This window comes from Chlorocebus sabaeus, chromosome 13 (genome assembly GCF_047675955.1).
Source record: "Chlorocebus sabaeus isolate Y175 chromosome 13, mChlSab1.0.hap1, whole genome shotgun sequence".
In the NCBI taxonomy this organism is placed as follows: Eukaryota; Metazoa; Chordata; class Mammalia; order Primates; family Cercopithecidae; genus Chlorocebus; species Chlorocebus sabaeus.
Window position 1 is genome coordinate 15,353,747 of NC_132916.1, and position 25,988 is coordinate 15,379,734.

The 25,988-nt window shown below is 38.0% G+C and overlaps 1 protein-coding gene across 2 annotated transcripts in view; it reads left to right on the forward strand.

Annotated features, from left to right (window-relative positions):
* The first annotated feature begins 15,038 nt into the window (after nucleotides 1-15,038).
* Nucleotides 15,039-25,988, forward strand: part of TFB1M (transcription factor B1, mitochondrial) — a 54,448-nt gene continuing 43,498 nt past the window's right edge. Inside the window, exons 1-3 of one of the 2 annotated variants that reach the window (XM_073022319.1) lie at nucleotides 15,187-15,294; nucleotides 16,364-16,470; nucleotides 18,307-18,458. Coding sequence is in view for 1 of the 2 variants with exons in the window: in XM_008007662.3 (XP_008005853.1) it covers nucleotides 15,162-15,294; nucleotides 18,307-18,458 (285 nt within the window). In the remaining variant the exon portion in view is untranslated. Of the gene's footprint in view, nucleotides 15,295-16,363; nucleotides 16,471-18,306; nucleotides 18,459-25,988 lie in introns of both variants that reach the window. The other variant, XM_008007662.3, reaches the window with a different exon arrangement.

The window sequence follows — 25,988 nt, forward strand, 5'->3', positions numbered from 1 at the left end:
GTGTGTTGTGTGTGTATCCCTATTAAGAAATTAAAGTTCCTCAAAGACAAGAATCGTGTTTTTTATTTCTATATTCCTGACCGAATCAACTACAATAAATGCCCAATTAAGTTTCATTGAATGAATGAATGAATGAAAAGGAAATAAAATTAAACACACAACAGTGGATATGTAGAAAAGACAAGCACAGCAAGAGTAACTAGGCTGCCCCAGGGAGGCAGTATGCAAGTCCAGAACCTCGCTTATGTTCAGAAGGCTTTCAAAAGACAGATCAAAGGAAGTGGAGCCTGGGCAAGAGGCAGCCCTAGTCTGTTTACTCTTAGATCACTTTGTAACTTACCTACTGCCCCCACCCCTAGGTCTGCTTTGACATAAGATCTTTAAATGTTGAGGTGGGAGGGGGGGAATCACTTAACTGCTATCTGATTCCTCATCTGTAAAATAGAGCTACTGACACTGACCTTCCTCATAGAGCTATTGTGTGGGATAATCAATTAATAATTGCAGAATCCTTTGAGAGTATAAAGTGCAACATAAATGCTAAGCATAATTTCCATACAGTCTCTGCTGGCTCTTCTCAAGCACATTCCGGCCGACCTCGGTGCCTTTGATCTGCTGTTATCACCTGCAATAGAGCAAACAATGCCTTTGTATCATTAAGCAAATGCATAATGAATGGTATTCATTGTTAAAGGTTACTTAGCAATATAACTTGTTTTTTTTTTTTTGGTTTTTTTTTTTTGGTTTTTTTTTTTTTTTGCCTTTTGAATGGGAACATCCACCAGTGACAGGATTATGGAAGCAAATAGCTAATGTGTCAAAGGAAAGGAGAGAAAAGAAACAGCCATGGCAACCGGGACAATAGGACCCAGGCTTTGGCCTTCAGAAGAAACCTGTATCCACCTAGCAAAACTAGGATAAGGAGTAACTTGGAGAAAACCAGAGGTGATGGTGAACAGAAAAGTCGACAATGGGAAATGGCAGACTGTGGCCTAGGCATCCTCCGGCTGTCAGATCTCGGCTTATTTTATGAGACATAATCTGCCATCTTCAGGAGTGTGAACCTGGGCTGTCATTGTCCTCTTCCTCAAGTCTCTGGGTTCTTCCCTTCATGCTCACTGGTGCTTTGGTGGGAAGATTGTGTTTTTCTTTGAATATAACTTTTTCTAAGGATAGAGGCGGGTGGCACTATGATCAGAGAACCTTTATCCTCCTCTGCATTCCTCCCCGATGCTCAATGCTCAGCTCTTCCCAGAGAAATGGCCCTCAACCCAATGCAGGGGCAATCGCTAGCCTCAGGAACAATCACCCCAAGATTCTCAAGGTAAGTGAGACAGCCTGAGAAAGACCACCTCCTCCCATAAAATGCGAAAAAGCTCACAACTTGTTCATTGGTTCATTTGATTTAATGCCAAAAGGTTGGAACAGTATTACAATTCCCTTAAGTGTTCCTTTGAGATTTAGACAAAAGAAATAACAAATGTTTGCTGATTTGTTTTAGATTTTTTAAGTTTAGACTTCAGTACTCTAGCACAGTCTTAAAGTATTTGGTAATTCTACAAGTTTAATTTTTAAATGTTAGAGTTAACTTTTATGTCACGTTTCTCAAAAACTATATGAATTTACAAGGTACTCCTCTCCCTATATTCCTTTAAATAATACCCAAAACACAACTCTCATATACCCTTCTATGTTTTACTGCCTTGACTACGGGGATTTTATGTCTCTTATTTGGCATTGCTGTTTATTGTCACTTCCTCCATAATTCTGGTTTTTGCTGGCCTGTTTTTTCATTTTATCCTTTTGAAAGTCTTCACCATGCTAAGTTAAACTTTGAAATTTGATAAACGCCACAAAATTTTTCTTAACATGGAACAACATCGCCACCCAGTGGCCATACTGAGCTTCACTCTATGCATTTTTCCAGATTTTTCCCCTCACATTTTTATTTATCTGGACGGCAGAACAGAGGTGTCCTTAAAGAATAGCCCAGCCCCTTCATTTTTCTGAGGAGAAAACTAAAGGTCAGAAAGGTTAACATCTGGTCAAGTCCACAATACCACAATAAGATCCCTGCCTTAGGACAGGCTTCAGTCCTCATGTTTTCAACGACTACCTCATAACTGCAGGTGACCTTCAAGATCAGCCAATCCAAGCCCTCTATCGTACAGATGAGGAAACTGAGGCCCAGAGAAGAAAAATGGCTTCTCAGGGTTTATGGAGCTGACTAAATGGGACAAAACCCAGCTTTATTAACACTTAGCCTGATGTTCATTCTCCTACTTAGACCAATCTCATTTATATATTTTATTTTCCCCTTTGGATTATCATAATTCCAGTCTTTAATAGATGACCACAGTAGATAAGCATAAAATGGTCAGCCCTTGCCTTCCTCAAAATGAATAAAGTTATGCAATGGGAACCCTCAGAAAGGTAAAATTCATTCTCATTAATGAACTGTTCATTGTTGGTATATCCAAAAATATTTCACCACTTTTGTTTATACTTAGGAGGTGATAGATTTAATTAAAGGCAATTAGAAATTCTAACTATGCCTTCTTTCCATTTAAAGAGAACAATCGGCCGGGCGCGGTGGCTCACACCTGTAATCCCAGCACTTTGGGAGGCTAAGGCGGGCAGATCATGAGGTCAGGAGATCGAGACGATCCTGGCTAACACGGTGAAATCTGTCTCTACTGAAAATACAAAAAATTAGCCGGGTGAGGTGGCGGGTGCCTGTAGTCTCAGCTACTCGGGAGGCTGAGGCAGGAGAATGGCATGAATCCAGGAGGTGGAGCTTGCAGTGAACCGAGATGGGCCACTGCACTCCAGCCTGGGTGACAGAGTGAGACTCCGTCTCAAAAAAAAAAAAAAAAGAGAATACTCATCTCTGGTTCAAAATGTCTTGATTCTAGAATTTCAATACTTGGATTTGAACACTTCCTTTGGCAAGTTAGGGATGACTTCACATTGTCCACTAACTTCTAAGTCCTCTCAATGACATGAGAAAGATCCACAATATTGAAGATTCCTTATCACTCTAAATAATTTTGAGTTCCTAAACTCGGAAGTGAATAAGATTCACAGAGGGTAGCAGATGCTGCCTGGCTTTGCCCCACCCCAGATCCGCATGGTCCTCCTGAGTTCACCTGCAACTGTGGTCCCAGGCAAACTGACAGCTCCCCACTTCCCCTGCTGTCTTCCATGCCTGAGGGCTTTGGAGCCTCCCCAACTTCTGGTGGGACAATGCTGAGTTGGGCTGCACACAGTTTTTCAAAAGATCCCCTGGGATTGAGCCCCAGCTGCCCTGGAGCCCTAACAGGAAACTACTCCCTAATCCCTGGAATTGGCCTATCTCCTTTTCCCATGGCATTTTCCCCACTTCCTCACTTGTGCTTCCTGGGATCACCTCTCCAAGAGGGGCAATTAAACAAACAACCTGCATCCACACCCTTGCCTCAGGGCCTGATTTTCAGGGGATACAAACAACTGACTCTGCATTGTAGAGAAGCCCTGTTTTGCCTTGATGTCACAACTTGTCTCTAATAATGGTGTCCCAAGAGGTTGTTCAGTCTGGCCTTTCTCCTTGTATACAAGCAGATTAACTAAGAAGCGTGAGAAGTTGAAATGTCAGGGCCTTTCACTTGAACAAGCCATTTTCAAGCCTTGGGAAGGGCTCTAGAAATCTAATCAAATGGTATATGTTTTTGTAAAATTTACAAAAGCAAGACATTTTAACCCTAGTTAAAAAGACTAAAAAAGACCACTGTCTCTTTTCAGGTTGTATTCTGGTGACGGAGAGCACTTTGGGAATCTGGCTAAAGGGGAAATTCAGTTAGAAATACACATTTTAACTGAAATTTGGCAAGATGTTTCAGAACATTTCAGTAAAATAAATGTAAAATTACAGACTCCTGTTGGGAGAATATGGAGTGTTCTTTCCACTATCTTTAAATCAAGTATTTAAAGAACTGAGAGAAAATGTCAATAAAAAAGTAATAGAGTAAGACACAAAAGCAACAGAGCGAGCAATAAAATCAATAGAAATTATTTCGATATCGAGAAGTAAATTGCAACAAAAACATTCAGCATCTCAAACGCAGTCAGAAGAATAGAGTAAAAATAATGATACGCTTATGGATTACTTGATAACCCAAATTAATAAACACAAATGAATCATACGAATACACTGGAAAAAAATAAATACCCCAATTTTTTGACACCAAATATTGTTATCAATGAATAAAATATAAACTCACAATACATCACCACAATGAGTACACCTACGACAAATTGGTTAATGAGTGTCATTAATTCAAAGTACTCAACATAGGATAATGCACTAGAAAGCTTGAAATGCCTTGAAAACAAACAGATCATATGTGCAAAAAACTTAATAGAGGTTTTCCAAATTTGAGAGCAATCCTAACAGTTTATATGACATTGCCAGCTATGAGTTGTGAAAGCTATAAGAAATGTTTCTAAATTATCAAAAATAAAAACCAAACTGTATTCAATCATGGTAGAAGAAAGATTAAATTGTCTTTCTATTCTCTCTATGGAATATATTCCTAAAACATTATCATATGAAGATGAAACTGAAGAGTTTGCTTTCAAAAATGCAAGGGAAAAATTATCGAAGAAGTCTGAAAGCAGGAAATTCGATTAAATATTAGGCTACATAAAATAAAATTTCTTTGTTTACTTTTACAATAAAAAATAGTCTGTTACTTTTCAGGATGTTGTTGTTTGTGCTCTTTGTCATTAAGTATCTGTCATTTCTTGTCAGTCCTTTTCTTATTCCAAATAAATGGCTTTGATAATTAATTTTACATTTATAATGTTGTATTCTTTTCTTAAAGACTCCTAAATTATATAGGCTTCCAGGACCATTTCTTCCCAAAGTTTCCTCTAACAGTGAAGGCCTTTTTCCTGTAACAAAAAAAAAAGAAGCAAAATGCTCTCTGTTCCACTTAATACACAAGAAAAAGACACGTACCACAAGACTCCCAAAAAGTCAATGCATCTAAGAATGGGAAAATAGTATACAACCTTTCTCACAGGACACGAATCATTATATTTCACAATAAATTAAGTTGAGAGTATATACATTTAAATTACATGCCTACCACATTTCTTAGTGACCTGCACTGCTAGTGGTTCCCAAACTTAAAAAGCAAACCAAAAAAGTCTGTCATCTGAGTTACAAAGATAGTCATGACAAGTGAATGAAGGAAAACTGACAGAGATAATGGATCAGTATACCATGTTACACTTCTTAGGCTTAGGGATTAATAAGAAAGTAAGACAGTGTTTTACAAATGGCAGGTCATAACCTATTATCAGGCAGTAATAATTATTATAATAAATTGTAACAATCACTTTTTTAAAGTCAAATAGTTTAGAAAATGGTTTGTAAAAGATTGTATCACACATACAGAGTGTTTTTTTAAGTGTGTGTGTGGGTGGGTGTGTGTATATATAGGGTTACAATGTAAAAGGCATTTCTTACTGTGGGTCATGGTCTAAAAAGTTTGAAAAATACATATGAGAAATAAAGGGTTGGGGCCAGTCATGGTGGCTCATGCCTGTAATCCCAGCACTTTGGGAGGCTGAGGTGGGTGGAACACTTGAGGTCAGGAGTTTTCAAGACCAGCCTGCCTGGCCAACAGGGTAAAACCCCATCTCTACTAAAAACAGAAAAATTAGCTGGGTGTGGTAGCATATGCCTGTAATCCCAGCTACTGGGGAGGCTGAGGCAAGAGAATTGCTTGAACCTGGGAGGCAGAGATTGCAGGGAGCTGAGATCGCACCATTGCACTCCAGACTGGGTGAAGAAGCGAGACTCTGTCTCAAAACCAAAAAACCAAAAAAAAAAAAAAAAAAATGATTGGCTGCAGATTGAAGCACAAGAGAATAAGAATAACAGGGACAGTTACAAAAACTTGGTTTGGCAATCTGCAACAAATCATTTCTAAATTCATTGGAATTTGGGAGGCATTTTTCCTATAGAAATAGGAAGTCGTTAAAATTTGCTTCTGTAGTTTCACCTAGGTATCCAATCATGACTGAAACATAGTTTAAACTAAAAATAAACTAAATTTTAAACTAAAAATAGTTTAAGCCATAATTGGATTCCTACATGAAACTACAAAAGCCTATTTAACTCATAAGTAATATATATGTTATAATACGATATGCTATGATAGGGTGTGATGTTGATATATTATGACATAATAAAGCATAATGCAAGATAAATGAACTATTGCAGTTATTATAGATTCCTAGGCCGGCACTCTTCTTTCCTTCCCAATAGTCCCTACTATTTATAAGACTCTTAAGCAAATCATTTTGAAGATAATCTAAAATTACAGGATTTCCATCACAACATAATGTATATAATTTCACAACACCATTTAACATTTTTATTATAATTCAAGATTTTATATTTTGCACCTCCACTTGATTTGGTATAATTGCTACCTAAACCTTTCTGCTGAATTAGAACCACTGACCCTTCCTTACTCCCATCCCCAAAAAGAACAAGAAAGGTGTCGAATAGGCCTAAAATGAATAGTTTTGAAATGGACAATAGTAAGATCAAATGATGCACTTGTGTTAAGGTATAATATTTGTAATTCTGTCCTGAAGATAACTCTCCAGTGTTAAAACTGTCAATGCCTCTAAATAATGAAGCAAAAGAATAAAGAATTAATATGCAACGGCCAAGCTCAATAAAAATCTGCAGAAGGAAAAACCATCTTTCATGAAAGCTACAGAATAATAAATGAGCAGTAATCTTCTGAGCTTACTTTGTCATATGTTACAACAATAAGGGAACTATATCCTGATGTTTATTTCATTTCAATATCATAAGAACATTTATTTTAATACCATACAATTTATATGTTGATTATATATAGCTAGATCTATGTCTACTAGATGAGCATGTTCACACAGGAAGAGGGAAGGAGAAGAGAATTACGAATTTATGAAATAACTTTAGTGTTAGGCACTATATTTGGTCCATTACATGCATTGTCTTATGAAGCATAATGAGACATAATACATATTTTGTAATGCTATAAGGTATCTGTTACTATTCTCATGCTGCAGTCAAAGCAGCTACATTGGTTTTCTGGGGCTGACGTAACAAATTACCATAGATTTAGTGGCTCAGAACAACACAAGTGTATTATCCTACCATTCAGTCATTTAGAAATCTGAAATGGCTCTCACTGAGTTTGTATCAAGATGTCAGCAGGGCTGCCTTCCTTTCTGGAGGCTCTAGGGGAGAATCAATTTTCTTGCCTTTTCCAGCTTCCGGAGAATGCTCAACCTTCTTGCCTCTTGAACCTCCTCCACCGTCTTCCTCCATCTGCAAAGCCAGCAACATCAGGCCAAGTCCCTCTCACACTGTCATCTCTCTGGCTCTGTCTTCCAGTTCTCTTTTCCAGTTTTAAGGACTCGTGATTGCAATGGGCTCACCCGCATAATCCAGGATCATTTCCCTGTCTTAAAGTTAGCTGACTGGCAACCTACACTCCATCTGCAACCTTAATTCCCCTTTGCCATGTAACCTCACATATTCACATTTTCCAGAGATTAGAATGCGAACATCTTTGGGGGCCATTTTTGTGCTTACCACAAAAACTAAGTTCCAAAAAGATTAGGTAGCTTGCCCAAGGTCACAGAAGTAAAAGGAAGATGGAGCCTGGATTTTTACCCAAGTTTTCTTAACTCCAGTCCCCCTGCTCTATTCAATACAGTTTGCTGTGCAGTTTGTGTCTAAAACTGGCAACAATCTCCATGGTTTGGGTCTCATCAGGAGTCATATCTTGGTGCCCCTTGTGTGTCAGGCACCCTGCAAGTGCTGCATACACAAAGATGAATAAAATACACTGTTTTATTTGAAGAGCTAAGAGTCTGACAAAGGAGGCACTGAAATTATATTATATTACAATGCAGTATGTGATGATGCAAGTTACTATATTGCAAAATGCAACATGGATTCTGCTGGGTTCCTGAATGTGCAGAACTGGACCTCAGAGTGGAAGGGATCAGGGCCAGGGTGGAGAGCGTGACAAGAAGGTGGTCAGTAAATATCGAAAAGTTTCTCACAAGGAGTCACACTTGTGTTGGGCCCAGAAAATGAATAGGATTTTGCCCAACAAAGCAGATAGAGTTGCAGAGGCATTCTTGTGGAGTAGCAGGTCTCAGGATATACTAAGGAAATAAAGGAAGGCATGACAGAAATGCAACTAGAAAGGAATTTAGACCCAGATTGTGTCAGACCTTGAGTGGCACAATAAGAGGTCTAAACATTCTCCCTGTAAGTGGTAAAAAAGGAACCAGGAAAAACTTTAAGCCAAAAAGGAGCATGAGCTGGAGAAAGAGATCTGATTTAGAAATATAAGCTTCTTAGAAAGGCTACTGTGATGGCTTCATGATAGGGGTTCTTGGGAAGAAATATAAGATGGTCTACAAAAAGATCTACCCAGAACTTTTAAAAGTTTGAAAACAGCTATAATTTTTTGGAGTTTCATATTCTTATAGAAAATAAAATGTACCCTAACTAATCAGAGGAAGTCATTTTCATTCATTTATTTAGCAAATATGTATTAAATATCCATTGTGTATCAGAATTTTTCTAAGTGAACAATTGGTTCACGTTAGTGAACAAATAGATCCTGCCTTGTTTTCATGGATCCTACATTTTAGTAGAGAAGACAGACATATACTCAGAAAAACAAACAAGCAACATAAATAATAATGAAAATCAAGGGTAGTTGTACCAAAGGGGGCACACAAGACTGAGACAAAGAGTCGCAGAACAGGTATTGAGATCCCTGAGTAGAAACAGGACTGACTGATGCTTAGTCTGAATGTACCAGAATGGCCATATTATACTTGTTACAATATTGAATTAGGACACAGCCACACCTGCCAAAAACAGATGCTCCCAGGATCCCCAAAATACCTGCCACTGGTGCCTGAGCCACACTGGATTCTCCCTTAGGACTTCCTAGAAGTCCTCATAATCCACCAACCAAAGAGTTAATGCTTGGCCTGAGGATCTAGATCTACCTCCAGCTCTGTGACCTCTGGCATTTTTTCTGATTGTTAGACATTGGCTGTCACCTTTCGGTAGGTCAGTTAGCAAAGACATTGATAGAGAAAAAGAGGAGCCCTGTGTGCTCTGAACCTGAACCTGTTCTACTAAGATGGAACCTTTGGAAGAAATCTGTTGATGTGACACTTAAGACTATCCTTAAAAAAATTAAAGAAGCAATAGAAGAGCAAAACCTCAAGGTTAGCTTGTCAAAGGTCAAATTAGGTCCTTCTCTTGTTAGAATTTGTCAAGAAAAGCTCCAGTTGAAAAGGTCACCTTGAAGTTGAGACGGAAAAAGAAAAGGCGATAGCCAGCTGAAGAGTGGGAGGTGATCATCCCAGGCAGAGAAAACTGCATATGCAAGGAAAGAGAGGAAGCAAGCACTTGGCATGTTTGAGGAACTGAAAGAGGACCGGCAGGGCCACAGCTTATCTTTGGGAAGGTGGATCTAAATGAGGTTGGACATAGGTTTTTTAGGCCATAGCGAGGGATTACATTTTTATTTTAAATGCAATCGGGAGTCCCCTGAAGGGTTGTATGCAGATAAGTGAAGTGATCCAATTTCCACTTTTAAAGCTCATTTTGCTGCTGAATATAAATGTATTGTAGAACAAGACTGAAAGCGGTTGCGGGAATGAATGTGAAGGATGCCGGCAGCAGAACTGGAGAGAAGTCAATTGTGAGATCTGTTGTCGAGACAGGATTTTGGGAATTGATGATGGTATGGGATATAGATGTTGAGGGGATGCAGAGATCATTGATGAAGGTCGTGATATCAAATAATAGATTTTCAATGTAGACAAAACAGCCTTATATTGGAAGAACATGCCATTTAGGACTTTGATAGCTAGAAAGGACATTTCGATGCCTGACTTCAAAGCTGCAAACAACAGGCTAACACTTAATAGGGGCTAACGAAGTTGGTGACCTTAAATTGAAATCAATGCTTATTTATCACATTAAAAATTCTAGGGCAAGTAAGAATTACACTAAATCTACTCTACTTGTGCTCTAGAAATAAATGAAACAACAAAACCTGGATGATAGTACCTCTGTTTACAGTATGGTTATCGAACATTTTAAGTCATTGTTGAGACCTACTGCTCAGGAAAAAAAAATCTTTAAAATGTTGCTGTTCACTGATAACACATCTGGCCACCCAAGAGCTCTGATGGAGATACACAAGGAGATTAATATTGTTTTCATGCTTGCTAACATGACATCCATTCTGCAGCCCATGAATCAAAGAGTACTTTTTACTTTCAAATCTTATTATTTAAGAAACACATTTTGTAAGGGTATGGCTACCCTAGATTGTAATTCCTTTGATGGATCTGGGTGAAATAAATTGAAAACCTTCTACAAAGGATTTACCATTCTAGATGACATTAAGAACATTCATGACTCATGGAGGAGGCTACAATATCAACATTAACCGAAGTTTGGAAGAAGCAGTTTCTAACCCTCATGGATGACTTTGGGGGGCTCAAGACTTCAGTAGAGAAAGGAATGGCAGATGTGGTAGAAGTAGCAATAGAAATGGAATTAGAAGTGAAGCCTAAATATATGACTGAATTTCTGCAATCTCATGTTAAAACTTGAACGAATGAGGAGCTGCTTCTTAGGAATTAACAAAGAAAGTGGTTTCCTGAGATGGAATCTACTCCTGTAGAATACTGCTCCTGTGAAAATACTGTGAACATTGTTGAAATGCCAACAAAAGATTTAGAATATTATACAAACTTAGTCGGTAAAGCAGTGGCAGAGTTTGAAAGGACTCATTCCAATTTTGAAAGAAGTTCTACCATGGGTAAAATGCATTGTCTGCTACAGAGAAATCTTTCACAAAAAGAGTTAAAAGATGTAGCAAACTTCACTGTCTTATTTTAAGAAACCACCACCCTGATCAGTTAGCTCCATCAAGGCAAGGCAAGACTCTCTACAAGCAAAAAGATTAACATTCACTGAAGCCTCAGATGACCGTTAGCATTTTTTTTAGCTATAAGGTATTTTAAATTAAGGTATATACATATTTTTTGTAGACATAATGCTATTGCACACTTAATAGACAACAATAGAACGTAAACATACCTTTCATATGCACTGCGAAACCAAAAACTTCATCTGTCTCACTTTATGGAGATACTCACTTTATTTTGGTGGTCTGGTACTGAACCCATAGTATCTCAAAGGTTTGCCTATATAATAAAGGCTAATTATTTTATAATGCTGTTAGCATATTTTCTTCATTCACAAAAAGGTTTGCTCATTGTATAGGAAAAAGCTCTACTCATAGCTCCCTGAGTCAAACGAGTTGCCCATCCTCAACACCTCATTAGAATACTTGACAGCAATTCACAGACCTTTGGGGACAATGAGCAGGCTTTCAAATACTGCTTGAAATAGGGCTAAACACTATATTTTCAAAAATAGTGTAAGCACTCCATGGTTCCCTCAGGCAATTAGCTGGTTTTGTTGCCATAAGTTGCCCTACTTCTATCCCCACAGAATAAGCATTTGGTCTGTCTGCTCAGAGTTATCACGTTTTTCCTTTTTCCCTCTAGGTAGGTCACTAGATTCCTTTGTGAACAGTGGGCATCAAAGAGCCATTAAAACAAAAAAACCCTAAATTTGTGCGAAATGCAGCTCTTAATATTTCTCTGGAGCATTGAATCATATTATATGTAATTATAAAATACTATCAGAAAAGGGCACTTTACATACCATAATAGTCATTTTATAAAGTTCAATTTGGCAATTCCAAACCACATTTAATTTTCTCTGCAAATTCCCACATGGCAGGAAGATACTGCTCTCTGCAGCTTTCAAGTCTCTTTCAGGGAACGGTAAAATGACAACCTTTTAGAATTAGCACTTTTTCTATAAATAGACACTAAATCACTTATGCCAAATACAGTCACATATGCATTTTTATTAAAATAAACACTAAAATAATAAGTAATTTTCCTATATAACCATTTTGGGATTGTATGCAAATTAGAATTCTGCAATATAGTTTAGTATGAATCATTTGTAGTTCTTCATCTTCACTGACAGGTGGGGCTAGTGATTTCTGTATTAATTATAATATTTTAGCATATTAAAATCTGTATCTAGATGAAGCAGACACTTCAAAGCTTCAAAACTGATGAAACTGCATACCTCTCTTTCAAGGGATAAAAGCATTTGCATTAATATGTGAAATACACTACTAAAACACCCCCTGCTGATTTCTTAGGCTTTTGCAGGGAGTTATGCATAATTTTCTGAAAATTAAAAACCGAGGATTAGATATTTATGATGATAAAAATTGGATCTCAAAAAACTATTAAAAACTTGGAAGATTCTCCTAAGCTAGAATTTTTAACTCAGTTAAAAAATTATTTAACACGTATCAGAGGTTAATAAAAAGCATAGTGTAGACAGAAGATCTAAACTCAGTTCCACCACTTACTAGAAAAGCACTGTGCTATGGTCTGAATGTCCTCCAAAATTCATGTGCTGAAACTAAATCACCAATGTGGTAGTACATTGAGAGGGAGGCCCTGAGGGGGTGATTAATTAATTGAGGTAGAGCTCTCATAAATGGGATTAGCAACCTGATAGAGCTGGAGGGAATTAGCTAATCCCATTTTGCCCTTCTGCCTTCAGACATGTGAGGACATGACATTCCTCTTTTCTGGGGGATGCAGTGACAAGATGCTATCTTGAGGTAGAGACAGCAGCCTTCACAAGGCACCAAACTTGCCAGCTCCTTGATCTTGGACTTTCAGCCTCCAGAACTGTGAGAAGTATATTTCTGTTCTTTATAAATTACCCAGTCTCAGATATTTTGTTATAGCAGCAGGAATGAACTAAGACACATCTTTGTGAACCTACATCACAGAACTGAAATGAGAATTAAGTAACCTAGGAAGCTTCTTTATAAATAGTAGGTAATAATCTCACAAATGTCAGTTATTGAAAATGGCATAGTATAAGCCACCCATAAATTCATATTTAGATCTGGGGACAAATTGCCAGGCATCTACAAATTCTCCATGCAAAGGTGTTTTACTCATTTAGATTTTAGTTTGCTTTTATGTTGATGCTAATCTTTTAAAAAGCTTATGTGATTATATTTGGGGTCATCTGAATATCCTCTTTATACCTGTTAGGCAACGTGTGTGTTCATGGTAGCATTAGTGCCAAATAATTCAAATTCACTTGTTTCCAAGCTACTGAAAACAGACGCAGGCAGACTTAATATGTAGCTTCCATGCTCTTCCAAAAGAAAGACAAGCGACAATGGAAAAAATTTGAACAAAGATTTGGTAATAGTTTGACTCCAGAAACTAATGAGAACATCCAGTCATTAAATGGCACACTGTATCACTGGTAAGCTGAAACTTAAAAAAAAAAAAAAAGGAATCTTGCCAGTTAGCACTAAGTGTAACGATTTAACAGTGTTCATCACTGTCAATTAATAAGACCATGTATATTGGTTTTGTATATGTTTATTGCAATTGTTTAAATAGTTACATGAAAACTGTAAGCTTATGTTTACACCTAGATTCGTATTTCTACATATTTAAATGTTAATAAATTAACATAAATTAACTTAAAAATAATAAGCTGACACTTGAGTGTGGCCAGTGAGATCAGAACTCAGAAAAGACACAACTCAGGTTGTCTTCTCTCTGTACTTTGCTGTCTGACTCTGGGCAAGTCAAATGACCTCACCTCCCCTATTTCTTCACAGCAAACTAAGAATAATAATCTCATTCACACAGGACCATTGCGAGGAGTACGTGAAATAATGAATACAACCGTGAATGAATGCCTTCTCAGGTAGAGTGTGTTGTGGACAATAAGATATCTGAATCAAGAGTCTGTACTTTCAGCCTACATTTTGATGCCACGTTGGGTAAATCTCCTTACCTCTATGGTAGTCATCACTGTTTTTTGGTTAGGAGATTATCTCAGTTCCTTTTAAAATAGCTTTTTAGAAGGTGGTTGCGTTTTCCACTGGAATTTCAACGTACTCCCCATTTCTGTATCATGCCCACAGTTATTTCGGTTTCCATTAGCTTTTTTAAAAACTTACTAACTGAGGGACAAAAATGTTAAGATTCATTTGTGATCAATGCAGCAATGTCCAAATATAAGCAGGGTTAAAAGAGCAAAATTATCCCATCTATCAGAGAAACTTTAATATTTTTCTTTGCTTCGTTGTTTTATCTGGTATAACGGAAGGGCAGAACTCATATTTGAGTCTTCTCTCTGTTCTTAGCTGTAATCCTAGCAAATTAAATGACCTCTTTACACTGGCTAATTATTCATCTGCCAAATAATTATAACAGCCACCATTGATCACGTACGAGCTTACCCAATGCCATGCGTGCACTGTGTTCTCAACGTGCACACCAGGTGAACTCTCTCATTTAGTGCTCACAATTTTGAGGTAGACATTAGGTCCATGTAACCGATGAAAAAACTGAGGCTGAACAAAGTTAAAAACCCGTCATGCAGCATCTGCAGAGCGGAGGTTCTAAAAACACCACACTGTAAGAAAGAACTGCTAACAAACAATAGCTTTGCCTCTAAACACCCGCTTTTCCTCTAATAGTCACAGATGGGCATTTGGAACGTCAAAGGGCTGGAAGCCCTTAGAAACTTCAGGGCTAGAGTAAAGCGGCTGCACCAAATCTCACAGCAACTCCCCCGAAAAACCCCACCCCGCCCAGGCCCCGCCTCGTCCCGCCCTCCTGGGCGCTCTCCCAACCGCCCGCTCCAGAGAAGCCTCGCCCACCCGGCTCCTCCGCCGCTCTCACTTGCGGAAGCCGCTGGGCACCCAGCCTGCCTTTCTCTCAGCAGGACGCAGCGCATGCGCTCTCAGCACACCCGGATTTCCTGTCCGCCGACATCGCTTCCGGTGGGGTAGGTCTGACCAATGGGGCTGACTCCGAGGCGGGCCTTAGGTCTCGCAGATTCCTACCCTGCGCGTTTCTTTCGGAGCGGCGGTGAAAGGCCCGGGTGAGGCCGGGGTGGCTGTTGCTTGTCGAGTCTCATGGCTGCCTCCGGGAAGCTCAGTACTTACCGTCTCCCGCCGTTGCCCACGATTCGAGAAATCATTAAGTTGTTCAGACTGCAAGCAGCGAAGCAGCTATCACAGAATTTCCTCCTGGACTTGAGGCTGACAGGTGGATGGCTTAGCACTGCTCCCCGGATGTCTCCCCAGTGTCCCTAGGGGCGTGGGCCGGGGGGTCTCGCACGTCCCCGCGGGCGGGTGTCCAGGCACTGGCGTGCGACGGGCTTTTGGTCAGGTCCTTCGACCTCTTTGTATTAAAAGAACTCCGGTCCCACCGCCCAGAAGACACGTGAAGTGCGCTGATTGCTCACAAAACTCCGCGTTCAGGGGGATGTAGCCTGCAGGCAGGCTGCATAGACGCCGAGCTCACTAGGGGAGGAAGGGTTCATGTGTCGTGAAAGGCGCTGGTGAATACTGGAATCTGGGTCACTTTGAAATCAATCACTCTGAAATGGTACAGCACATGCTGACTGGACTTGCTTTACATGCAGTTTAAAGTTACCAGAATTTAAATTGGTGCCAGGATTTTATCAATAAATTGGTGAAAAGAGTATCCCTCGTAGGATTCGTTGTTTAAACGTTTACCTGTTGAGTCTAAGAAAGCCTCGGGAACGCTAATATTCATTCATAAGTATGTATTAGGCAAGCACCGTTGTGCTAGTGTTGGGGGTAGGATATGGGCGTGAACAAGGCGGTGTTTCCTCGAGGAGCTTACTTTTAGCAACTTTACATTCCCACACCTAGTTGTTTAAAGTCACTTTTTATGAGATATAATTTGTATGCAGTAAAATTCACCAGTTTGAAGTGCTCAATTTGATGAGTTTTGACGAACGTATTAATTCGTCAAATTGGTAGGTCGTTCACCTACCATCACCATTGCTTAGTGATGTTCTATGAGATGAGATTGCAAAAATATATTACAAATATGGCTACTAAGTCACTGCTGGAGTACTTAGGTTTTGAGATGTTTATATTTCATTCTGTTTGGTTCCACTTCAGAAGTTGCAAAGAGCAGTAAATCACACCCAAAAAGTATATTTTCACTTAAATGAAGCACACTCCAGAAAACATAAAATGTTTTATTTCTTGGACGTGTAGTCTTTATTCTGCCTGTAGCAATATGACTTTGGATAAAATAATGTAACTCTTAAGTGTTCTCATCTTTTTTGTTTTTTTTTAAGACGGAGTTTCGCTCTTGTTGCCCAAGCTGGAGTACAATGGCATGATCTCGGCTCACTGCAACCTCCGCCTCCCCGGTTCAAGTGATTCTTGTGCCTCAGTCTCCCAGGTAGCTAGGATTACAGGCTTGAGCCACCATACCCAGCTAATTTTGTATTTTTAGTAGAGATGGGGTTTCACTATGTTGGTCAGGCTGGTCTCGAACTCCTGACCTCAAGTGATCCACCCGCCTCGGCCTTCCAAAGTGTTGGGCTTACAGGTGTGAGCCACCGTGCCTGGTAGTTTCCTCGTCTTTTAATTGGAAGAAGGGCTTACTACTTTAAAAGATTACCCACTCTAAAATTCTTTGGTTCTAGTAATAGCTAGTGCCAGCCTTTTCTGCTTGTTATAGCCACATCCTAAATATAAATCACCATTCTTAGGGTAGAAGTTATAGGTCTGTCTATATTTTTAAAAATATATTTTATATATTTATATAATGTTATATTTTTATAAATCCTTCAAATACATTTTCTCATGAGCTTTTATCTTCAGGAATAAGTTTCAAATTCTAGGTATTATCCACTCTTTCTATGGGAACCAGAGTTAAGGGAGATTAGGGTATTCACCTGAGGTTAGATGCTCAGGCAGAGGAGAGCAAGAATGAAATCCAAGCTCATTAATTTGATAGTTCTTCTTTAATATTCATTTGTATTTCAATGTGCCTGAAAAGTTTGAGAGCAGAGACCTGCCTACTGTTGTAGCTCTCCATTTTAAAGAAGGAGAATATTAAATTTATTCCATAATGTGTCCTTGCTGTTCCCCCCTCTGAGAGGCATTGGCTTTAGAATTTATACCTGTGTTGAAGTCCATGACCTTGTACAAATGAAACAATAGACAAGGAAACTGAAAGCTTAAGAGAAATGAAATTGGGATAGGAGTCCTTGGTTAACATGTAAGGATTAGGTGAGAATGTGTGTAAATCAGTCATAACAGGTAAGATGGTCTGTGGATGCTAATTCCCTCCCTGTTAAAAGACTAAACCATTTTTGGATGGTTAAGAAACTAGTTTCCTCATTTTAGCCGGCAAAGGTATGTTGTTGAAAACAAGCAAAAATAGGACTGTGAACACTTACAAGAAGTGCTGGTATGTTTTCAGTGACTAAATTTCCACTATCCTAGGAAGACCAGTTCCTTGCATTTCCATATCTCAAAGTCACTGAGACCAGCCCATTGCATGTTTTTCCAGATGTGATGATTGGCTGCACTGAGTCAGTACTCTTTTATGATGTCTTAAGGGCTGCTAAGTTGAATTTGATTAATTAAAAAATTTATTTTTCCATATTAACATGCATGTGTGCAAAGCTTTAAAAACCCTCAACTGCTCAATTTAACTTTTTCCTGAAAATGACTAAGAATTCAAATTTCTGAAAATCCTGTGATCTAAGAACTTATTGCCGTTGCCATATTGACCACCAACAAGATGTCTCTAGATAAAAAGGAGACTTCAGCACTTTTTGCTTTTGGATTTCACTAGCAATACTAGCAATACTGAAGATTCTGTATGTGAAACTAGTGTTGCTTATTCAGATATTCAATGTTCAATAACTACAGAAAAGTGCTGCATGCTTATCCAATCTGTTCTTAGGAGGTGGTTGGTTTCAAATCAATTTGAAAAGAATTTGCATGGGGCAGATAGAAACTGCAATATTAGCTAAATTTAAGCTAAGAAACTTTGTCATGCTAATCCTGTTTTTGTTAAGGAACTGGTACAGTTCAACAGTGATGTGGGAGCATATTGAATTGCCACTTCATGTTAATTTGAGAGTTAGTCAAATAAATGTTGTACGTAAAGGATCAATTGATTGGGTAATGGCTGGATTTTTATAGAAGATTTTTCTCGCTAAATTTCATACGTTGAAATTTGCCAAGTTAATCGAGATAACTAAAACTCTTTTTCTTCTAGATAAAATTGTCAGGAAAGCTGGCAATCTGGCAAATGCGTATGTTTACGAAGTGGGCCCTGGGCCAGGGGGAATCACAAGGTCTATTCTCAATGCCGACATCACTGAACTTCTGGTGGTTGAAAAGGACACTCGATTTATTCCCGGATTACAGGTGAGATACCCAAAGAGCCTTCTTTAGGAGGCAAAAGCTGAATTTAAATCTTTATGCCATGATGCTTAAACCCCAGGGTACACAAAGATTATGTAAGTTTTTCCTCAACTATAGATCCCCAAGGCCCCGTTCCAGAGATTTTGATTCCATAGTCTGGAGAAATCTGGAAGTCTCCATTTTTAACAAGGACTCCCAGATGGTCTGTTGACTACACCTTGAAAAAACCTGCTTTACACATTTTTGCTAAACAAACTAATTGTTTTATGTGATTTTTTTTTTTTTAAGTCTACTAATAGCTATGCATGTCGTGGCCCGATCCTTCAAAAATAAATAAAAATAAATAATGGCCAGTAATGACTCATTGGTGTGACTTTTGAGAACTTCATTTAGGTTCAAAAAGCATTTCCTCAAACAAAAGGTGAGTAAGACATATGCACGCTTTTCATCATGAGAGACTTAATTATGAAGCTTAAGGATTCTTTTATAAGATAAATTTTTTAAGTGAAGGAAGGAAGTTGTACTTTCATAGATTTAGGATGAGGTTTAAATGAAATGATAGATGCATCTTTAAAATACAGGCACTGTTATTGTATGAGAAATAAGAGTTGAAGGAACTGGGCATGTTTCAACTGGAGAAAAGAGGCCCTGGGTAGGAGCGTACACAGCTGCACATCCAAGGTTGGTGGTAGATAGGATGAGTTTGTTTTGATCTTTTCTAAGAAAGAACTAAAACAAATAGATGGAAATTGAGGGAGACAGGATTGAGGATTTGAAATAAGGAGGAACTTACTTTTTTTAAAACGCTAGCAAACAGTGAAATAGATTGTATCAGGGATCTTGTAAAGGGATATCCTCATAAGGGAACACTTAATGACTTAAAGGCCTTTGTTTGATTCCTCCGTAATTTTAAAACTTTAAAAGTGCCCTGAACCTTTGGCTCAGATGACAAGCAATTTATCCTGTGACTTTAATAGAATAATGTAGTTTTCTACATTATTACTTCTATACAAAAGGATAAATTGATTTAAAATGAGTACATTCTAATACTAACTTGTGTATATATTAATGGAGAAATGTTAATTTCTGTCAGAACAGTTTGAGAAATTGTTTTTGAAAACCTAGAACTTTTTGTGCATGTATCTGATTTTTTAAGAATTATATATCAGTTAGAGGTGGAAATGGGAATATTATTACTTTTGGTAAGATCATGAGATTATGAAAAGAAACTGAATAATTGTATAAACCCCTTTGGGCTTATTCATGTAGCCCTTTTTGGACATAGGAATACTCACGTGACTTTTTTGCTCTTAAAAAGACTTCTTGTCCCTCATATGTCACCATTTGTTGGGTTTATTCTTTCTTATTAGGCCAGGGGGTGAACCAGATTTCCATTCATTCCCACATATTCTCCTCTCTGATATGAACAAAAGATCTTTGCAGGCAGACTGTTGAAAAGAGTGACTGCCACCCTTCTCTTCTCAGTTTCCCCAAACCCCTAAGTCACTGCGTTCCTAACTCCAGCCGTGTTTTATCTTATTTGATGTATCATCATCTGACATACTGTATATATGTTCTTCCTATTTGTTTGTTAACTGACTCACCTGTCTGGAGTGTAAGTACCTGAGGGTAGAGATTTGTGTCGGTTTTGTTCCCTGCTGTACCTCTATCTCACATAACAGTACCTGGTACATAGAGGTGTTCAGTAAATGTCTCACATGAGAAATAAAAAGGTTGACCGACTATTTCTGTATCTGTGTATGTATGTGTGTATGTATCTCTCATATTTGATAATTAAATGTATCATTAAATAGTGAAAGTAAATATTTGTGTAGCATTGATAATGAAAAAGTTTTATGCTCTTTTTTTCTAAATTTGAAGGCTGATTTCAAGTTACATTACAGGAAATGTATATTTGACTTCTCATTTGTTTTCAGTAGAAACAAAATTAATTCTTAGTATCTTATATGCAAGAAAGGAATTTGCCTTAAAAAGAAATGTTGGGTACTAAAATATCAAATGGGCTTTTTTTCCCCCAGTAAGGAATGTTTCAATATGTAAAACTACTTTCTTTTAGAGGTACTAAATTATTCATAAAACTGAGTAAAAGCAGAAAGAAAGTGATCTATTTTAAGGATTCCATTTTAGTGATTTCTAAGCTAATATAATTACTTTTTAAAGAAATTGTAATAATTTATAAAATATCTTCTAGCTGAAAGCCTGTCATTTATAGCTTAATTCAATTCCTACAGTATTTTCATGAGGCAGTTTAGGGGAAAGAAAAGCTGGTGCTCATACAGGATTCATGCTCAGCATGTTCTAAAGGTAAGAAAAACATGTCTAGTATGTTTAGTATAGTATAGTTTTGTGGTAAAGACACAGACTTCAGCATCAGCCTGCCTGGATTTAACTTCAGATTCTACTACTAGTTGGGTGACTTTGGGTAGGTAATTTTTTCCTCTGTGCCTCAGTTTGCTTGTAGGACTCATATGAGGATTAAGTGTATGCCTGATACTTAGAAAGCACTCAATAATATCTTAGTTATAAGTAATCAATTAAATTATTATCCCTATGCCTTGATTACCTCTGGTGATTAATGACTGATCAGGAGACCTCTGATCTGGAAAGAGGTATCGGAGGAAGTCAAATTCCCCAGTGCTATGGAAACATTGGGGCATTCTCCAGCTCATCAAACCTGCATTGGACACCTAGGGTTTCTTTTCTTGATGTTGTCACATTCTGATTGTGCATTTCTAGGTTTTTAAGTTTTTCATTGTTTCTTGTTACATTTTCATGACTGACTGGATTCTCTGTGCTGTGGAGAGGAGTGAGGAGATTTCCGGAATCTCAAGGAGCTTGAGGCCTTGATAGGTTTTTTCCCATTTCAGAACTGGAAATAACTTAGATTTTCTGACATCTCAGGGAATTTGAAGCTTTGATAGGTTCTTCTGCATTTCTGAAGTGGAGATAAATTTTGTAAATCATTTGTACCCCTTCAGAGAAGTAGTCCAGATTCTCCCTCATTTTATTTTATTTTTTTCTGTTTATTTTAAAGCAAACCTGTCCAAGCTATGGCTCACAGACTGCCTGCGGCCCAACACAAATTCTTAAACTTTCTTAAAACATTATGAGATTTGTTTCGCATTTTTTTTTTCAAGCTCATCGGCTATCGTTAGTGCATTTTATGTGTGGCCCAGGATAGTTCTTCCACTGTGGCCGAGGGAAGCCAAAAGATTGCAGAGCACTGTTTTAAAGGCTTCATATATTAAAAATAATAATAACTAATATTTATGGAGAGTTAATCACACTAAATACTTTGTGATATGGTTTGGCTCTGTGTCCTCACCCAAATCTCCTCTTGTAGCTCCCATAATTCCCATGTGTTACAGGAGGGACTCAGTGGGAGATGATTGAATCATGGGGGTGGGTCTTTCCTGTGCTGTTCTCGTGATAGTGGATGAGTCTCACAAGATCTGATGGTTTTAAAAATGGGAGTTTACCTGCACAAACTCTCTCTTTGCCTGTTGCCATCCACGTAGGATGTGACTTGCTCCTCCTTGCCTTCTGCCATGATTGTGAGGCCTCCCCAGCCATGTGGAACTGTGACTCCAGTTAAACCTCTTTTGTAAATTGCCCAGTCTCGGGAATGTCTTTATGAGCAGCATGAAAATGAACTAATACACTTTGTTTTACAGCTTTGTTGAGATACAATTGATGCTCAGTAAACTGCACATATTTAAAGTGTACAAATTACTGAGGATTTGTGTGTGTGTGTGTGTATGTGTGTGTGTTTTTGAGACAGGGTCTCACTCTGTCACCCAGGCTGGAGTTCAGTGACACGAGCACAACTCACTGCAACCTTGACGTCCTGGGCTCAAGCAATCCTCCCACCTCAGCCTCTTGAGTAGGTGGAACTGCACGTGCACACCACCATGCCTGGCTGATTTTTGTATTTTTTTGTAGAAATGGGATTTCACCATTTCTACATGGTGGTCTCAAACTCCCGGGCTCAAGCATTCTACCCACCTCAGTCTCCCAAGATGCTGGGATTACAGGCAAGAGCCACCGCGCCCAGTTAACTGAGTTTTGACATATGTGTGATTGCCTGAAACCATCATCACAATCAAGAAAATAAACAATCATCATCATCAGGATTCCTCATGTTTCTTTGTACTCTATCCCTTCCTTCCCCCTTTACCTATCCCTGACAACCACTAATCTGCTATCTCTATAGCAGAATTTTATATAAATGGAATCATACAATATGTACTTTTGTTTTGGTCTGATGTCTTTTACTTAGCATAATTATTTTGCAATTCATCCATGTTGAGGTGTTCATCAGTAGTTTGCTCCTTTTTATTGCTGAATAGCATTCCATTTTATGAATATACCACATTTGTGAATCTATGCACCTGTTGAGAGACTTCGGGTTTTTCTATTTTTTGGCTCTTATACTGTAATAAAGCTTTTATGAACATTCATATGCAAGTGTTTGTGTGGATACACACTCCGTTTCTCTTGAGTAAAACCTAGGAGTAGAATATCCGGCTCCTGTGTAGAACATCCAGGTCCTGTGGTAGACGTATATTATACTTTTTACGGAACTACCAAATTGTTTTATAAGATGACTGTGCCATGTTGCCTTCCCACCAGTTGTACTTCAGAGTTCCCGTTGCTCCACATGCTTGCTGAGACTTGGCATGGTCAGTCTTTTTAATTTTAGCCATCCTAGTGAATATGTAATGGTATCCTCTTGTGGTTTTTATTTGCGTTTCCCTAATAGGTAATGATACTGGACATATGATGTGCTTATTTGCCATCTTTGTATCTTCTTTGGGGAGTTATTTGTTCAAATATTTTTAGTACTTTTACTTTTTTTGTCTTATTATTGAATTTTAAGAGATATTTATATAGTTCAGATCTGAGGCTTTGTCAGGTACAGATTTTGCAGATGTTTTCTCAGCTGTGGCTTACCTTTTTGTTTTCATAACTGTCTTTTGAAGAGCAGAAATGTCATGTTTATGAAGTGCAATTTGTCAGTTTTTTCTTCTAGATTTTATGCTTTTTATGTCTTATTTTTAAAATATTTGCCAAACCAAGGTCACTAAAAATTTCTCCTATGTTTTCTTTGAGGTATTTTATAATTTTAGTTTTTACATTTAGGTCTTTGATAACATTTTGAGCTAATTCTTGCATATTGTGTGAGGTAAGGTTTAGGTTCTTTTTTAATACCATTTGTGGAAAATACTGTCTTTTCCTCATTGAATTATCTTGGTACTATTGTCAAAAATCAGCTGATTTTATGTGTGTCAGTTTATTTCTGAACTTCCAATTCTGTTCTATTTATCTATAGGTCTGTTGTTTCACCAACAACCACCTGTATTTATTACTATAGACTGAAGACTGAAAAAGCCTTCATTTTGCCTTCATTTTTGGAAAATATTTTGGCAGCTTTTTTGTTTTATTACTCTAAAGAATTTGCTCCACCATTTTCTCACTTGCATTGTTGCTGGCAAATCTTTTATCATCCTTATCTTTGTTCTTTTTTCTCTGGCTGCTTTTGATATTTTCTACTGTTTTTGAGCAATGTCATCATGATGTGCTCACTGTAATTGTTTTCATGTTTCTTGTGTGTAGAATTCATTGAGCTTCTTGGATCTGTAGGTTTTCCTGTGCTTTTTGCTCTCTAATGTCTGAAAATTGTTGTTTCTTCTATTTTCTCCATTTTTTAAATTGGTTTAAGGCAGGAGAATGTGCCCGGTCCCTTAGACTCCATCTTTGTCAGAGTAGGAAGTTTCAGGATTCTTCTTAACCATTAAATGATGTGGTTTTGAAGAATTTTTGGAGACAGAAAGTAAGTCATTGTATTGTTAGTATTGCCTTTGGTTGGTTGGTTGGTTGGTTGGTGATTGATTGGTTGGTTGGTTTGTTTTTTGAGGCAGAGTTTTGCTCTTGTTGCCCAGGCTGGAGTGCAGTGGCACGATCTCGGCTCACTGCAAGCTCCACCTCCCAGGCTCAAGCGATTCTCCTGCCTCAGCCTCCCGATTAGCTGGAATTACAGGCACCCACCACCACGCCCATCTAATGTTTTGTATTTTTAATAGAGACTGGGTTTCTCCATGTTGGCCAGGCTGGTCTCGAACTCCTGAACTCAGGTGATTCACCTGCCTCGGACTCCTAACCTTTGGGTTTTTTTATAGGTAAACACTGATTATTTCCACTTTATTGGCATAGTGGAAAGTTCATGGGATTGAGCATCAAATAGTCTAGTGACCAAATCTCAGATATGCCACCTACTAGCTTCGTGACCTTAAGCTTGCTATTGAACCTTTTTTAGTTTCAACTTTCTCATCTGCAGCATGGGAATAATAGTTCTCTTCTGTGGATATTGCAAGGGTGGGTAGAAATGGATGCAAAGAGCCTGGCATAATCCCAGTAGCCAGTAATAGTTGCTATTTTAATTATTCCCCTTCCAGCCATCTTATAAAGAGACATATGAGGTAATTTCAGCATCCAGGCAGAAAGAGCTATTTTTAATTAGAGATAATGAAGTTTTGAAATTCTTTAATTTCTAACAAATTTTTTAAACAGGAAGATTGCCTACCTTGCTGTTGTGACATAACTACTTACTTTATACATGTAACTTACTTGATGTTACCATAGTTAATTGTACCATAGACAAAACTCAACAATAAGCAAAAAGTGGCTTACGGCGAAAGTGACTTTTTAGTCCATACAAAGTAGAAGTACAGAGATCAGTGGTAGAAGCAGGTCCACTGACAACTGTAAGAAGTAACAGTTGTTACAGTGACAGAAAGCTATAAAGGCAAAATATAAAGACAGAAAAAACAAGAATAATAATAATAGGGTAGCAAAAACACCTTCATAACTGTTGAGGCCATTATTCTAAATACAACAATAACCCTAGGTCATCAAAAAAAGAGTGAAATTTGGTTCAGTGTTCTTGGCCTAAGGAAGAGGATTCTACAATATAGTTTAGAAAGATTTTCTTCTATATGTTTCTTATTTAAAAATGTTAACACTTAAAGGAATAAACATTGATTGAATAGAAAATTTACTAAATCAAACATCTAATTCCTTGATGAGGCTAAGTAAATGAGTCTATACTATACTTAGGTGTTCAGATCCTGCTTAAAAAGCAAACAAGGGAGGTAGGGATAGAGAGGCTGGTCAGCAGGTACAAAGTTATCGTTAGATGGGAGGAATAAGTTCTGCTGTGCAATACCATTCCATTGCACAGTAGGGTGACTAAGTTAATGACAATATATTGTGTATTTCATACTAGCTAGAAAAGAGAATTTTAAATGTTCTCACCACAAAGAAAAGATAAAAGTTTGAAGTGGATATGCTAATTATCCTAATTTTATCATATTGTACACATGTGTAGGAGCATATCATAATTAGCATCTGTCATTATTCTAATGGCAACAGTGACCCCAGGTCATCAAGAAAAGGGTGAAATTTGGTTCAGTGTTCTTGGCCTAAGGAAGAGGATTGTGCAATATAGCCTCC